General features: G+C 50.1%; 3 protein-coding genes across 3 annotated transcripts; 2 read left to right on the top strand and 1 right to left on the bottom strand.

Moving 5' to 3' along the window:
- The first annotated feature begins 3,633 nt into the window (after positions 1–3,633).
- Positions 3,634–5,643, top strand: LOC120676976 (cytochrome P450 71A1-like). The gene is made up of 2 exons (XM_039958322.1): positions 3,634–4,735; positions 4,816–5,643. Exons 1-2 carry the CDS (start codon positions 3,785–3,787, stop codon positions 5,452–5,454), a joined length of 1,590 nt encoding a protein of 529 aa, XP_039814256.1. The 5' UTR covers positions 3,634–3,784; the 3' UTR covers positions 5,455–5,643.
- Positions 5,644–11,166: 5,523 nt separating this feature from the next.
- On the top strand, positions 11,167–13,180 carry LOC120676266 (cytochrome P450 71A1-like). Its single transcript, XM_039957498.1, has 2 exons — positions 11,167–12,259; positions 12,344–13,180. The coding sequence occupies exons 1-2, from the start codon at positions 11,300–11,302 to the stop codon at positions 12,971–12,973; spliced, it is 1,590 nt and encodes a 529-aa protein (XP_039813432.1). The 5' UTR covers positions 11,167–11,299; the 3' UTR covers positions 12,974–13,180.
- A 415-nt stretch (positions 13,181–13,595) lies between these two features.
- On the bottom strand, positions 13,596–15,559 carry LOC120672825. Its single transcript, XM_039953429.1, has 3 exons — positions 14,654–15,559; positions 14,231–14,618; positions 13,596–13,708 (listed from the first exon to the last, which is right to left on the bottom strand). The coding sequence occupies exons 1-3, from the start codon at positions 15,557–15,559 to the stop codon at positions 13,596–13,598; spliced, it is 1,407 nt and encodes a 468-aa protein (XP_039809363.1).
- Positions 15,560–16,530: the final 971 nt, after the last annotated feature.

The raw sequence follows: 16,530 nt of genomic DNA, 5'->3' as shown, positions 1-16,530 counted from the left end.
AACTTAAATACACAAATAAAAAAAATATATAAATAGTTGCATAAATTTAGAATAGGTAGGACATGCTCCGGGGCTTGCCTTGCTAAGCAAAGTTAGCATTGGGCTCTTCCGAACTTGGTTCGGGTCTTCAGTGGCTTCAGTTAGATTCACTTGAGCTTCACGCTGCTCACTCTCGGACTCCGGCACCAGCTCGTACGTACCGTCTGGGAGAGTAGTCGAATCTATATGAAATGCATAGGCGTGAGTTACTTTAGTGATACGATTTAGTTAATTCTTCACTATAGAGTTGTAATCCAACGCAACTCAAGATGATTTGCAAAATATTCTGTTACATCATTTTGGGCAATCATTTATAGAGTAATAATCATTATATCTGACTTCGCAAAGTAACTAGGGTGGGTTTTACCTTTTCTCCTTATGCAGCAAAAGAAAAGATTTTTCTCATTTATTACTAGGTTAAGCATGTCCTTATCATAATTAAAGTTAAACAGAGATTCTGGGTTTGAAATTTTTATGCAAGGTACAACTATTTGTCATTTCATGGTGAGGGTGAAAAATACATGAGCACTCTATTCTACACATATCTTGCACACATACACATACATACACATGCATTTGTAAACATACAAGAAATGCATTATCTAATTTAATCTTGATGATTATGCATGATGCTATGTTTAATATTTTATGTTTAGTGTTTTAAACACCCGGGGTGTTACACATCCCAATAAAACTTTCTTGTTCCTCTTGTCTAGTGCGAGTTGGTGGCTGAAACAACAATGAGAGAGACTCCAAGTTTTGTATCAAAATGTCCATGGCGTCTTCTGAAGTCTTCGCTGTTTGAAAAATATCTTCAAATTTATTTTGGGCAATTGACATCTTCCTTCTTTTAACATCATCAATGGGCACAACTGAGTTATCTAGTAGTAAATTCCCGAGACTATCATATGCTGCCTCTCTAAAGAAAGAAAAACTGAGTGTTAATTATACAAATACTACTCAATATCGGAACATATGCTATTTATTAATAGAAGTTACCTTTTACAATTTTTTGTCCATCTTTTTGTGATGAATTGCATGGGCAGTTCAGATATCCTTGCACCTCGTAACATACGTATAATATGGCGACATAATATTCCAACAGACTCAAATAGCATGCATGAGCAATTAAATACCTGCTCATTATATTTCCAAATCACCTCTCTAACTTTGTTGGAGTTGCCAGCCACATAGACAATTCTTCTATCCTCCAATTCAGTTGTTTGCACATCACAGTGCTCCCTTGCTGCTAACACTTCCTCTTGAAATTTTCTAAAAATCTCATGTGTGAAAACAGCACCACCATGACTCTATATTTCCCATGATGTAAATAACTTCGGATCCGTATGCATTGAAGTATTGTCATCTATCAGTTCCTCTTGCCGCTGACATTTTAATGCGGTGTCGAACCGTATCCAAAACTCAACAAGTGCAAGCTTACGACCTATAAAATGGTTGAAAAATGAATTTGCACTCTCCGACCTCGACGTTGTTCTAAGAATACCTCCAAGCCAAATGTCTCTGAAATATGCTGGTATCCATGACTCACGGATGAGATACCTTCCTTGCAACCATTCATTGCCCTCTAAATGATATTTTGTTATCCAAGCTTGCCATCTGCTCTCAAACTCTTCTATAGTTTCTGAACCCCATACACAAGAGTTTACCATTGTCCTAAACTCATCATCCCTTAGAAGATTGGCATCAATTTTGTCAGGCAACTTTTTCATAATGTGCCACATGCACAACCTGTGTGTGGTGTTTGGAAAAACAACATCGATAGCAGCCCTCATACTGGCATCCTCATCAGTCACAATAAATGAAGGAGCCTTCCCTCCCATAGATCGTAGAAAGGTCTAAAATAACCAGATATAGCTTTCAATCTTCTCATCAGCTAAGAAAGCAGCACCAAAGAAAATAGAACGCATATGATGATTGACTCCAGTGAAAGGTGCAAATTTCATATCATACTGGTTTGTGCTGTAAGTTGCATCAAAAGATATCACATCACCAAAGTGGACGTAATTCTTCCTACTTGTTGTATCAGCCCAAAACACTCGACACAGCCGACCATCATTCACTTCAAATTCAAAGAAAAATTTTGGATCCAATTCCTTCAGTGTATATAGATTGTCAATAAACATCTGAGCATCTGCATCTTTGATTTTGTTCCTGAAATCACTATAGTAATTCTGCAAGTCTTTTTTCGTGCAACCAACATACTCAAAACCCCCCGCACCTATTTGAAGTAGCCTATATGCTTGTGATGTTCCTATGCTCGCCTTATGACAATTAAAGAGTGTTGTTTTGACCTTCTCACTTACACATCGGTTGGATCGCAGCAGATGACGCTTACTAGGTGTCACAAAGGCATGGTTATGTCCCTCCTTGAGTGCTGCAATTTTGTACTTGCCTTCAGTTGTCCGCTTCACATAAATATAAGCTTCACATCCACATCTAGTCTGTCTAGTTCTGCGTGTCTTCTTGCTCTTCTTGGAAGAATTGTTGTGTTCAGTTTCTTTCTTTTTTTCTATATCCTGCCCTAGAACACAAGAACCGCTTCCACTCAACGACTCCATTGCCATCAAATCTTTGCTGCCCGGCACGAATAGAAAATCCTAAATCATGTGCATAATCCTTGTAAAATTTCTTAGCAGATTTGACATTGTCAAATAACATCCCTTTCTGAAAATTTGCTTAAAATTAGTAGTCTATCACGTGAACAAATTTCACTGTACAAAAATATGAATACAAAAATATGTTACCTTAAGAACAATTTTTTCCTTTGTTGGTGTCGTGATCACTGGATCATTCATATCAATGGCTACAACATTACCTATCAGATGAATACACACCAAATCATATCATATACGAATACTTGCACTTGAACTAGAGGATACGTAAAGAGATGGCAAATTACCTTGCTCCACGACAACTTCCTGGCGAACAGGTGAAGAACCAATATCGAAACCGGCATTAAGGAGCTCCATGTCGTCTACTTGCTCTATTGAGATGATGTCATGGTGCAGGATAGGTAGTGGGCCGTTGTCATCGTACATTGGTTGAATGTCATTTGCCATGAAAGACAAGTCATCATCGTGGTCCAGCTCCTGGACATCTGGCTCCTCCACGTCGGGCACTTGGATGACGTCGGGAGGCTGCGGCACTTGGACGGCGTCGGGCAGGACCTCATCGCATGAGGTCTGGCCGGCGTCCTGTATGGGACCAGAACACCGCAGGAACACACAAAGGATCCGATCGATCTAGGCGGAATTGCAGTAAGACAAGGTGGCGGCGGCTGGAACGATCGTGGGCAAGAAGAAACCAAACGTCTTGCATGTAGGTCAATTGGCCGCAGGGGTGTTTTGTGAAAAAAACACAACGGCTGGTGCGGGATTTATTTTGCAAATTGACACGGCTACGTCGGATGAGGAACCGAAGGCCCAGACACGGTGCTTGCACGATTGCACGCAAGCACCACTTGCACTGAAGTCGCTGCCGGCAAATGTAGCTCCCATGGCTCAACTACAACTAGTGTTCGGTTCTGGGCTTTCTGGCTGTGTGGAAGTTGTTTTCGTGGGGCCCACCTTTTGGGAGAAAAAAATCACCCAATCACCTTGACGAGCCGACTTGTCTGCGCACTCGTTTTTTTACTCTGACAGCAACAGCTGCCACTGTGTTGACTATTCGATTCGATCACAATCTCCCCTTCCTCTGATCGATCGGCCAGTCAGCAGCCACAGCCATGGCCGCCTCGCTGGTGGCGCTGCTCACCGTGAGCCTCGTCGTGCCTCTCCTCTCCCTCCTGCTACTCGGCACCAAGATGCCTCCCCGTCCGCAGCGCGCCTACGGAGCCACAAGGCTTCCTCCGTCGCCGCCGGGCGGTCTGCCGCTCCTCGGCCACCTGCACCGGCTGGGCCGCCTGCCGCACCGGGCGCTCCGGTCCATGGCCGCGTCGCACGGCCCGGTCATGCTCCTGCGCCTCGGCCGCGCGCCCACCGCCTTGGCATCCTCGGCGGCGGCCGCGGAGGAGGCCCTGCGGTCCCGCGACGCGGCCTTCGCCAGCCGGCCCCGGATGCCCATGGCCGACCGCCTCGTCTACGGCTCCCGCGACATCTCCTTCGCCGCCTACGGCGAGTACTGGCGCCAGGCGCGCCGCGTCTGCGTGCTCCACCTCCTCAGCCAGCGCCGCACCCGCTCCTTCCGCCGCGTCCGGGGGCAGGAGGCCACCGCGCTGGTCGCCCGCGTCCGCGCCGCGCCGGCCGGCGGCGTGGTCAACCTCAGCGACGCCCTCATCTCCTACTCCAAGGCCGTCGTCACGCGCGCCGCGTTCGGCGACGGGGACTACGGGCTCGACGGCGACCAAGGGGGAGAGAAGTTGAGGCAGGTGATCGCGGACCTGCAGGAGCTCATCATCGCGACGCCGGTGCGGGAGATCGCGCCGTGGCTTGGGTGGGTGGACACGTTGACCGGGCTGGAGGCCAAGACCAGGCGCACCTTCCAGGCCATCGATGGCTTGCTCGAGCGAATCATCGCGAACCACCGGAGCCGCCGTCTCGGTTGCCGGCACGTTCTTGCCGACGGCGAGGCCGACGACGACCACCGCGATTTCGTGGACGTGCTGCTGGATGTGAACGAGATGGACACGGACACCGGGCTCCGGCTCGACACGGACAACATCAAGGCAATCATCACGGTACGTACGTTTCGGACTCGGACTTCTTCGATACAGTTCTTGTTAATGCATCCGCTTCACTCACTGAGAAATGGGAACAGGACATGTTTGTCGCCGGCACTGACACCTCGTACACGGTGCTGGAATGGGCCATGGCGGAGCTCCTGAACCACCCACAAGAGATGCGGAAGCTCCAGGGCGAGATCCGCGCCGCTGTCGGCGCCACCGGCGACGTAACGGAGGACCATCTCGACGGCATGCCGTACCTCAAGGCGGTGATCAGCGAGACCCTCCGGCTGCACCCTCCGGCGCCGCTCCTCCTGCCCCGCGAGACGACGGAGGACACGGAGCTGCTGGGCTACCACATCCCGGCGCGCACGCAGGTGGTGATCAACGCCTGGGCCATCGGCCGGGACCCGGCGTCGTGGGAGCGCGCGGAGGAGTTCGCGCCGGAGCGGTTCGCCGGCGGCGCCGCGCCGCCCATGGACTACGCCAAGGTGGGGCAGGACCTGCGGTTCCTGGCGTTCGGCGCCGGGAGGCGAGGGTGCCCTGGGGCCGGGTTCGCCGCGCCGTCGGTGGAGCTGGCGCTTGCGAACGTGCTGTATCACTTCGACTGGGCGCTGGCGGCGACGCACGGCCGGAGGAGGCCGCCGGTGTTGGACATGAGCGAAGCGTACGGGCTGACCGTGCGGCTCAAGGAACCGCTGCTCCTTGTTGCCAAACCATGGAGTGGCCTGTGAATGATTCGACGCATTTCGAGAATGTACAATGCCGTGGATCGATCGTGTGTTGAATCGAGACTTTTCTAGTACTAGTTGCTTGAAACGAAAATTGAAGGGACTTTAGGTGCTTGTGCCGCCAGTTCTTTATCATCCGCCTTCGCACATAGTAAATAATTGGTTGATGAAATTAGATCAAATTTTGATAGAAAAGCAAAATAAAAAGAAATACTGGTTTTCATTAGCAGAGTAGATTATTTCGTTTTCAAATATTTAGTCGAAGGTCAACCTCATCCCTAAACTTCCAAAATAACCGTTTCAGCCCTCCACCTTTTTCATACAGCTCAATTTAGTCCTTCATTCTGCGTGCCTTGCCACATTTCAGGCATGCCATGTCTGCATCCAAAGGGTTTCTAGTTTTTAGCAACAACATATATTGGTTCAAATGACACAATAAAATTTTAACTTGTGTTTACATAATTTTTTTTTTCCAAAAAAAGAACTTCTGTACGTGTATAATAAATATGTTTGTATCAACTCCCTTCCTTAAAAATTGTATATCATTTAATTTCATCAAAGTGGAACTTTTATAACAATCAAATTTACAGAAATGTTGATTTTTATGAACCATAACTAATTAGATGTGACAAGACGTGCCAACATAGCGTGCCACGTAAATTAGATTGAACCAAATGGAGAAGTTGAGGACTAAAATGACCATTTTGGAGTTTGGAGACGAAGTTGAGCTTCAGCTAAAAATTTGATATCGAAATTAAGTATTCCACATATTTGTCTGGTTCTCTAAACTTTCTCTCGAGTCCTGCCACTGCCGGCAACCTGTCGACGTCTACACTACGCACCTGTTCTTCTCAACAATATAATGTTCCCATCAACTCAACTTTCAGACACCTTAATTTGCATTGTTCTCTTTCTTAAACAACAAAAATTGCAGATCTACCGCTCACTTATTGTAGAAGATATTTTTGACGTCTTAAGTAGTCTTAGCACAAAAGAGATCGGACGCTGTGACAACATCGTTGGAGGAGTCCAGCCTTGTGCGCATTATGAGTGACACACCGACACCGGCCAGGCCAATAATGTTGCCATCAACATGCAGACATCTTTGTTTTTTAATTTCTTTATTAAAGAACAAAAAAAATCACAAAAGAAAAAAAACGAGAGCGTTGTACAAAACTAAAGCTCCTTGCGCGGTTCGCATTGCATACCACACTGGCTGCAAGCATGGATGTCTCGCCGTCTTTTGCAATGCTGCTCATTGCCCTTCTTCTCCACCGGCACAATGCCCGGAGTCTGCCTCCCGGCCACCTGCCGCTTCTTGGCTCGCTGCCCCACCGAAAGCTCCGGACGCTCGCCGCGACGCACGGCCCGGTCATGCTCCTCCGCCTCGGCCACGTGGCCGTCGTCGTGGCGTCCTCCACCGGCGAGGATCACCGGAGCTCGGCAGCTGAGGAGGGCAGCCCGGCAAGCATGGCTAAGCAGGCCTCAGGCTTTCAGTCCAACAACGTCGTTTGGGTCAATTCGCCAAATTGGGCCTGGCGTTGCGTTTGGCCCACAGAACGCCCCCACTAACTCCAATTCGCCGGATCCAGTCGTAGCCGTATTTGTTTGATCCAACGGTTCGTACGACCTTGACCCCGGACGGACCGTCCAGGCCGCGTCCACCCACCCCGGTGGAGTCTGAGACGGCTCGCTCGCCAGCGCGGCGCGGCGCAGCGCGCTCTCCCAGTTCGCCACCGCCATCCCGCTGGGCCTCGCCAGAGAAGACACGGCCGTGTTGAATCATCACGCCGACACCACCTTGCATCTCCGCGTCCGCGGCCACGGCCTCGGCGACGCTGACATGCCGCCCTTTCTGGCGACCCATCCCCGCGTCGCGCTCCACCGCGGCCGCCGGCTGCTCCATGGCAATCGCATTCCCCGGTGCCGGTGGCCATCTCTTGTTGCCCGGCAGGTCGGCAGGAGAACCAGGAACTTGTGCCTTTGCCCACAGGAGTACAGGACATGACTTCCCTGTTCGAGCCCCCTGTGTGGTCCTCTCCGCGACGCGCCTCCGGATTCATGTCCGCCTCCACGGCGGCCATGTCGGCGTGGACGCTGGACGGCCAGCCCGCTGAGCCCCGTCCAACGCATCTCCGCGCCATGCCATGGCGCACCACCCACTGGATGCTTCCCCTGCGGACCAGTGAGCACGTCCATCCCCTTGGCCACCTCCCTCTCCATTTCTCCAACTCGATCAGGCGCCGTCTCCTCGTGGCTGCTCTATGGATCAGTGGACGCTTTTGTGCCGTGTATGCAACTACGCGTAGGCAAGCATGTGGGCTGTATAGGGTCTTGGAGAATGTTGTAACGTACGTTTTACTAGTATTTTAGAGCTGTTATGGAGTCGATCTTGTTAAATCTCTGTAAAGCAGAGTTGTAATTCATACAAGGGTGAACTCTGAATATAGTGAACCTAGTCTTGTGCAGGGATCAAACTAGCCAACATATAGAAACTTCTTGACCAGATCATTCCGAGTGGGCACTCTTTCAGTACTAGAACATGTATGCCATGGTCTAGGAATCCTTACAAGAAAGAAATGAAACACCCTCAGAAAAAAGATTCGGAGTTTTAACAGCGCTATCTCCCTATTTCCACCGTGTAGCCGGCCGGAACTTGAGATATAGATATTTGGATTCAACGTCCTGATCGATATGTGGTGCATAATTGGAAGGGCGATACCACCGGCAAGGCTCCAACCTTGTTCGCATCAAAGCATCACTACTAACCTGACATGACATGTCTGACGAAGAACATGACGCACCGTGCATGTCCAGTAAATTGCTCGCATCAACGATGGTCGCTCTGTTCAGCTAAATGTGGCTAATTGTGGCTGGTGGCTGGTGCTGTTTTGTTGTGGAAGAAAAATACTGATGATTAGCTGGTGGATGGTGGCTGGTGCTGATTTGTTGTAAAAGAAAAATATTGCTGGCTGGCTGGCTGATGCAAACAGAGCGTTGAGATAACGAGGCAACACTAATCAACCTATCACATAAGACAAAACTATGATTAATATCATAGTGTTAAAGAATTCACTACACGTTCATTATCAAGGACTACACATTGGCATGTTAACCAGAAAGTTCATCTAACAGCCCATATCAAACAAAAAGTTAGTTCACACTAAATAAAATTAGGACAGAATTTGGGATTAAAAAATGAATCAAGGAAAATTAAAGAGAAGTGTGTACCTCAAGGTTTCTTAGAGTATCTCCAACAGATTGCTCATCTCCCACTACCAAAACATCTTCTCTCTCCATCTCCACCAGCTATTTTTGCATTTTGGTAATCACCCCCACAACAGACTACCAAAATCTAATCTACAATACCTCCACATCACATGGGTCCCACATGTCAGGTCCTTTACTCTCTTTTTTTTGGCTCCTCCCTCATCTTATCCTCTTCGTCCTGAATCATCAACAAGGCTCTCCATTTGGTTGCTATGCCATGGTGTCCGGTGTCCCCATGCTTGCTCTGGATAGAGACCGCAGCAAAATAGTGGGCCATCGCTTGGTCCACAGAGTGCTGGAGTACTTGATTCAAGACGTGCATAGATTGAGATGCTGGCTGACCTCCATTCTTTAGATACATTTCATTAGGACAAGCTGTTAATAGTTCAAAGTGAACTAATTTATTTGTCCTAAACATCATATATTTGAGAATGGAGGGATTAATTATCAGTCCATGAAGATCATAATTCATAAAGCTTGTATGCATGGACTTCATATTCAACCATGTACTTCCTCCGTTCAATGAAAAGTGCACATCTTCGTTTGAAAAAAGAAATTCACAAAGAGTGCAATTTCAGAAATTGGATCTCAACTGTCTGCCTAATTAAGAGAGCAGATTTGATTTGCATGTTGAAAGTAACTCCATATGACAAACAAATGAGTGCATGTGACTAATCTGTCTTATTTGATGGGTGGGAGATGAAAATGTGGGTACGGTTTTCTTCAAGAGACGGCAATTGTTGTAGCATGTGACCAGAATAAAATGAGTTGATGGCGCCTTGCCGACTCACGGCAAAAGGGGACGTTCTAGCTCGCTTTCGCGAGGATAAATGTGAGAACATTTTATTCGCAAAAAAAGAATATTGCCATGTTACTCTTGTCAGACCTTCACTATCTTAGATTAGTCTTAGTGTATAATTTTATAGTGCAGTTATCAATATTAAGAATCTAGTAATTGTGCCGGATTTATTGGGATGAAACTCCTCTCAGAGCAGGTATAATAATATGCTCATAACCAAGCGAGTCATCTTTTTTGTTGACGTGGAGAGAAGGAAGGGGAGAGAGAGGATAGCTTAGCTCTCATGCAAGCAACGAGCTAATTACGAGCTCCTAGGCAGGGGTGGTTCAAATAAGAGTAGATGTTAGGGTGAATAGAAAAGAGAATATAATATATGAATTAAATAATATCTTGTAGACAAAAAAATACTATTATTGTATAACTTGGCTCTTATATCTTCACTTATATCGAAGCATTTGGCTCTATTATTAACCATGCTCACATTTCATGAAACTCTCCATCATCTCTCCTCATAATGATACTGCCAAGTTAGCGAGCAAAATTGCTGATGTGTCATGTTATTTAGTCGTCATAAAACTCTTGATGGAACTTCTATTGAGGCTGGCTTATGGCTAATCCCTTTGCAAGTTTCATAGATATTTCTTGCACATTAAATATAGTGGCACATCAGCTTTCATGCTGACATGGCAAGGCAATTATGAAGAAAGAGAGGAAAGTTCCTTCAGGATGAAAATATGTATGCACTATTTTCCAAAACTATAAAACTTGTTGAAATTTACATTGGATACTGTAGAGTTTCATTTCATTTAATTGCCCCTAATCACATGCCTCACAATAAAATGCTATGGCTAGTCAATGAAATTATAAAATGAAATTTTGCATTGGGAGATCTATTTCATTCGCGAGCTCAAACGCACTTAGATGACATAGCATTCTATGAAATCGTGCAATAAAATTCTATAGGAATAAGTATTATAATAGTTGTAAGGAGACTGAATACTTAGGTGGAGGAGAGATGAGAGGAAATAGAGAATAAGTGGACTGTAAATCTTAGCTTTGACGCATGAACCAAGAAATTTTGTGAGAGAGAGAAATGGACCATGTATATATTAATGATGAAAAACTAACTAATGTACGAGTGGGCTGGGAGACTAGTCACCGGGTGTATTATTAACCTTGCTCTATTAAGGCCGGCTGGGAGACTAGTCACCGGGTGTATTATTAACCTTGCTCTATTAAGGCCAGTCTCAGTGGATACTTGGATTAACATCTTAACCATCAGTATTTGTGCACAAAATGTGTGAAGTCATATGATTAGAGTTGTGCTCTATAGTTTTACATATTTATCATTTTTCAATATATCATTTCGATAGGTTTCGATCGTTATTAATGTATTCTCGATCGCATATTTTTGTTTCTAAAATTATCGTAATGCTGATGTCGTTTTCATTTTCAATAATATCGTATCATTTTTATTTTCGATGAAAAATATAAAAGTGAAAGTGATGGAGCCTGATTGTTTTCATCCCTACCCACATAACACTCCCTTGATATTTCATGGGGATTGGCCTAAAGAGCGAGGTCGCTTTCTCGAGGCCAATCAAATCAAGCAGCAACTTTGTCGAGACCACTACAAGTGCGACTAACTGATGACCCAGAGGCTAAATCCCTGACCAATCATCTTGACACTGTTGGTAGTGTGACTATTCGTATTTTATAGGGGACGGATCGATCGATGCAAGCCACGATCGCGTAATCTCTCCGGCATCGTTCTCGACCATGGCCGTCATCTCACTTGTTGAGCTCCTCATCACAGTAATCGCCGTGGTGCCAATAATCTTGGCGCTCCTCCTCTTGTCCTCCTCGTCCTCCTCTTCCAGGAAGCGCGACGATGGCCGCCGGCAGCCTCCGTCGCCGCCCGGCCTGCCGCTCCTCGGCCACCTCCATCTGCTGGGCCGCCTGCCTCACCGGGCGCTCCGGTCGCTCGCCGCGTCGCACGGCCCGGTCATGCTCCTGCGCCTCGGCCGCGTGCCCACCGTCGTGGCGTCCTCGGCGGCAGCCGCGGAGGAGGCCATGAAGACCCGCGACCTCGCCTTCTCGGGGCGGCCAGCGCTGCTGATGGCCCAGCGCCTCCTCTACGGCGGCCGCGACGTCGGCTTCGCGCCCTACGGCGAGTACTGGCGCCAGGCGCGCCGCGTGTGCGCGGTCCACCTCCTCGGCCCGCGCCGCGTTGCCTACTTCCGCCGCGTCCGGGAGCAGGAGGTCGCCGCGCTGGTCGCCCGCGTCCGCCACGAGGCGGCGGCGGGCGGCGCGGTCAACCTGAGCGACGTCCTCATCTGCTACTCCAAGGCCATCATCTCGCGCGCGGCATTCGGGGACGTGGACTACGGGCTCGACGGCGACGAGGGGGGAGAGAAGCTGAGGCGGGTGTTCGCCGACTTCCAGGAGCTGGTCCTGGCGTCGCCGATGCGGGAGATCGCTCCGTGGCTCGGGTGGGTGGACACGGTGACCGGGCTGGAGGCCAGGACGAGGCGCACGTTCGAGGCGCTCGATGGCTTGCTCGAGCGTGTCATCGCGGACCACCGGAGCCGGCGTTCCGGTGGCCGGCAGCGGCAGGATCTCGGTGACGGCGACGTCGACGATCACCGGGATTTCGTGGACGTGCTGCTGGACGTGGAGGAGATGGACAAGGACGCCGGGCTCCGGCTCGACACGGACAACATCAAGGCAATAATTATGGTATGCCTACGTGTCGCTAAGCCTGCTGGTGGTTACGGTTACACACTTGTCGATCGTGTCATTGAATTGTACATGAACGAACAGGACATATTTGCTGCCGGCACTGACACTTCCTCCACGGTGCTGGGATGGGCCATGGCGGAGCTCATCAACCACCCGCGCGAGATGCGGAAGCTCCAGGACGAGGTCCGCGGCGCCGGCCGCGTGACGGAGGACCACCTCGTCGACGGGATGCCGTTCCTCAAGGCCGTGATCAGCGAGACCATGAGGCTGCACGCCCCGGCGGCGCTGCTGATACCCCGCGAGACGACGGAGGACACGGAGCTGCTGGGCTACCACGTCCCGGCGCGCACGCGGGTGGTGATCAACGCCTGGGCCATCGGCCGGGACCCGGCGGCGTGGGAGCGCGCGGAGGAGTTCGTGCCGGAGCGGTTCGTCGACGCGCCCGTGGATTACAGCAGGGTGGGGGCGGGGCAGGACTTCCGGTTCGTGCCCTTCGGCGCCGGGAGGAGGGGCTGCCCCGGCGCCGGGTTCGCCGCGCCGGCGATGGAGCTCGCGCTCGCCAACATGCTGTACCACTTCGATTGGGCGCTGGTGGCGCACGGCCGCGGGAGGAGACAGGGGACGCCGTCGGTGGACGTGAGCGAGGTGTTCGGGCTGTCCGTCCGGCTCAAGGCGCCGTTGATCCTCGTCGCCAAACCATGGTCGGGTTAGTGTTGATAATACAGGAACACCACGAAATGGACGTTGTGCGCTACAGAAACGAAGGTGTGCTGTAAACTTGCAAGTTGCATGTAACCAAGATGCTTTCATTCAGACGATCAGGCCAGTCAGTAGTAGTAAAATGTAAATTATTCTTCAGAAAAACTGTAAATGCATGGCAGCAGCACTGATCTATCTATCTCTGTTGGCATTTGGGAAGTTGGGAAATGTAACATGATGAGAAAGGCATGCAAACGACCGAACCGGACAGGATAGAGAACCAAAACTGAATTCCATTCGTATTAGCTGATCGACTGGTGAACACAGCAAGAGCTAGCATGTTCTCTCTGAGGAAACCACATTGCAGTACTGGAACTACACAAGCTTGTTCATAACATCGATCCTTACCTTTTGAAGTACTTACTGCACTCAGTTGAACTGAGAGATGTCGCTGACAGAAAGCTGCACGCTCCTCTACCTAGCTATCTGAAACATGCAAGATCGAAAGAAAAACCCTCAGCAAGTACTCCCACCCAAGGAAAGGAAATCTATATGTACGGTTCATCAGCCTGGTGACCCGCGTCAGGAGATGATGCTTCAGAGTTCAGATGGCGGTGCCATGCCCTCGATGGTCTCACCCGACGACGTCCTGGTTCGTCCACTCAATGTGGCTCAGCCAATCTTCAACATAGTCGATCACCTTACGGTCCTTTTCCTCGTTGTAACGCAAAATCTGAGGAGTCAGATCTGCGTGCAAAACAGCAGTAAATAATTAAGGTGGTGCTAGTCGTATCATATAGAGCACTCCTATATTGCTGAACCGGGTCAGCAATTGCAAACATATATAATCCAAATAAATGGTAATAAAATCAGAGACATGAATTTGAGTAAAAAAAATCAGAGACATGAATCAGAATCTGGGCAAGAGGAACAAATGGTAACAGTAGTAACAGATTCTTGACTAACAGCAAGTGCAAAAGTTCAGAGCAATTTTATTCTGCACAAGCAAGCGTGATTGGTAAATGCCTAGTAAATGGTGACAGTAGTAGCTGCTGTGTTGACTAGTACTATCATCTCCAGTTTAATTCAGAGTAGTAAAAGTTCAGAGCAGTTTAATTCAATCCTAACCTAAGCACGCAGTTACAATTTCGACTGCAAATATAACAGAGTGGTAATATCTAGGAATGGTGATTTGTATATGCAATCTTCAAACAGAATCCACAACTTACTGAAGTAAAAGAATATGGGTAATCAATGCAACTTCAGTACTCATCGGAAAATAATCTAGCAGACTGTGAGCATGAATAATGATGAATCCAGTGTGTGTATGTATCATGTATGTACTCGTACCAGGTTCGGGCGGCACCCAGGCCTCGACGAAGCGGGAGGATAGGTATCCACCCTCCACCATGTCGATCGGAGCATCGTCTATGACGCATTCGTCGCAGGCCACGACCCGCCTCGCGCGCACGTCCAAGCCGAAGAGCCGCGTGCCGTGGAAGAAGTAGGCGACGCCGTGGTTGTCGGGGTCGACGAGGGCGAGGTTGGGCACCTTGTCCGGCGGCAGGCCGGCGGCGACGTAGCTGTCGTGGGCCCAGATCTCGGCGAAGGGCGCCTCGTACTCCAACTCCCAGGTGTTGGTGGGGTTGGGGCCGGCCTGGTCGACGAGCGTCCAGCCGTCCACATCCTGACGGTGGGGTCGTTCGGGGGCTCCGCGGCGGCGGCGGCCGTGTCGTAGTTGAAGCCGAGGATCTCGACGTATCGCAGCTTGCCCTCGCTGGGCCTGATGAAGCGGCGCTGGTCGAGGAACTCGCGGGTTCTTTGCCAGCCGTGGAAGTTGTTGCGCTCTACCTCCACGCCCTGCAGGGCGCAGCCCTCCGGGAGCGGGACGAGGCGCAGGTGTGGGGCGTCGTCGAAGGGGTTGCAGACGACCATCCCGTAGGCGACGTCGACCCACCAGAGGAGCCCGTCGTGGGCGAGGACGCCGTGGGCGCCCCAGCGCTTGTGCTCCGGGGCGGAGGCGAGCTGCTTGGTGGCCCAGCGGCGTGTGGCGGTGGAGTAGAAGAGGATGAAGCCGTGGCGGGTGGCGGGGGCAGGGTGGAGCTGCGCGATCATGAAGTGGCCGGTGCGGTCCGGGTCGGCGATGAGGCCGATGCTGCGGCGCGGGCAGAGGTCGAGGCCGCCAAGCGGGCAGGCGTCGGGGCCGCCGAGCTCGGAGGAGGGCACGGCGGGGAGGCGCTGGGCGGTGCGGGAGCGGGCGTCGCAGAGGAAGTACTCGGGGCGGTTGATGCGGGCGCTGCCCCAGGCGGCCTTGACGAGGAGGCGGGCGGAGGAGGAGTCGGCGACGAGGATGATGGGGATGAAGCTGGTGAGGTTGGCGCGCAGCACCAGGGTGGAGGCGCGCGGCGGGTCGTGGAGGTCGAGCAGGAGGTCGCGGCCGCGGAGGATGCGGCGGTGCCGCTCGTCCCCGGGGCGGTGCGGCCCGCCTGTGATGGTAGAGAGGGCCACCCACCGGCAGCGCTGAGGCGACTCGTCGGACGGCTCCTCCGGCTGCTGGCGAGCGCGCGAGGACTCGGCGGCTTCGGGCGGCGCCGACATGGCTGGGCTGGGAGGGTGGTGGCGACTGACGAGTGGGTTGGTTTGGTTGGATTTGAATTTTGAATTGAATTGATCCGCTACTAGGCGCTAGAGGAAGGGGATGATGGATTTATATAGGAAGGAAGGCAGGCGTGAGGAGCAAGTTGGTGTGCCGTGCCCGTGCGTCGTCGACGTGCAGCTGGCGACGGGGGGCTCCGCTCCGCCGCTTGCCAGCTGTGATTGGTGGGTCCGGGTGATGTCACCCAAACAAGGCACGCAACGCAACGGAATGCGAGGGCGAGTGATGCGCCGATGCATGCTTTTTTTTCCGGAAAATTCGATTCATGCCACCACAACTTCGTGAAATTGGGTGTCACGTTCAAAATCATGCCACTCAATGGCATGATTTTCAACATGAAATCCAATTTCAAGAAATTGGAGTGGCATGGATTCAACTGACCCTTTTTTTTTAGCGTAGAGATGCATGCCTCATTGGCGCAAATCCAATCGAGCGCGCGAGCGCTAGCGAGCTTCCCGGCGATCGATCAGACCGCGAGAACGTGCGTGGGCATACAGGTGCTTTTTTTTTCCCCTTTCGTTTTCCTTTTGCACACGTGAAGCGTCTCTTCCCGGATTAACCTGCTTCGTTTTCTTTTTCCATACCTTCTTTATATTGTGTTTCCAATATGGTTTTCTAACAAATATTTCATACAATAAATTGTATAGCGAATTTATGCATCAAAGTTGTGTGAGAAATTTTTCTGATAATATTCATGTGGAAGTTATGTTTAAAACTATCCTTTAGTAAGTAGGGTAAAAAATTATGCGTAAAAGTTGTACGTGTCATCGAAGTTGTGCTAAAAAGCTATCACACAAAAAGTTGATTGGAAAAAATTATAGGTAAAAGTTATGTATATTGTAAAAGATGTGCTGAAAAGTTATCATAACTAGTTACACTGAAAAAAAAATACCATCTTATATCTGATATCTAT

Source organism: Panicum virgatum, chromosome 5N (genome assembly GCF_016808335.1).
Source record: "Panicum virgatum strain AP13 chromosome 5N, P.virgatum_v5, whole genome shotgun sequence".
Lineage (NCBI taxonomy): Eukaryota > Viridiplantae > Streptophyta > Magnoliopsida > Poales > Poaceae > Panicum > Panicum virgatum.
This window is presented reverse-complemented; position numbering and strand designations above follow the sequence as displayed.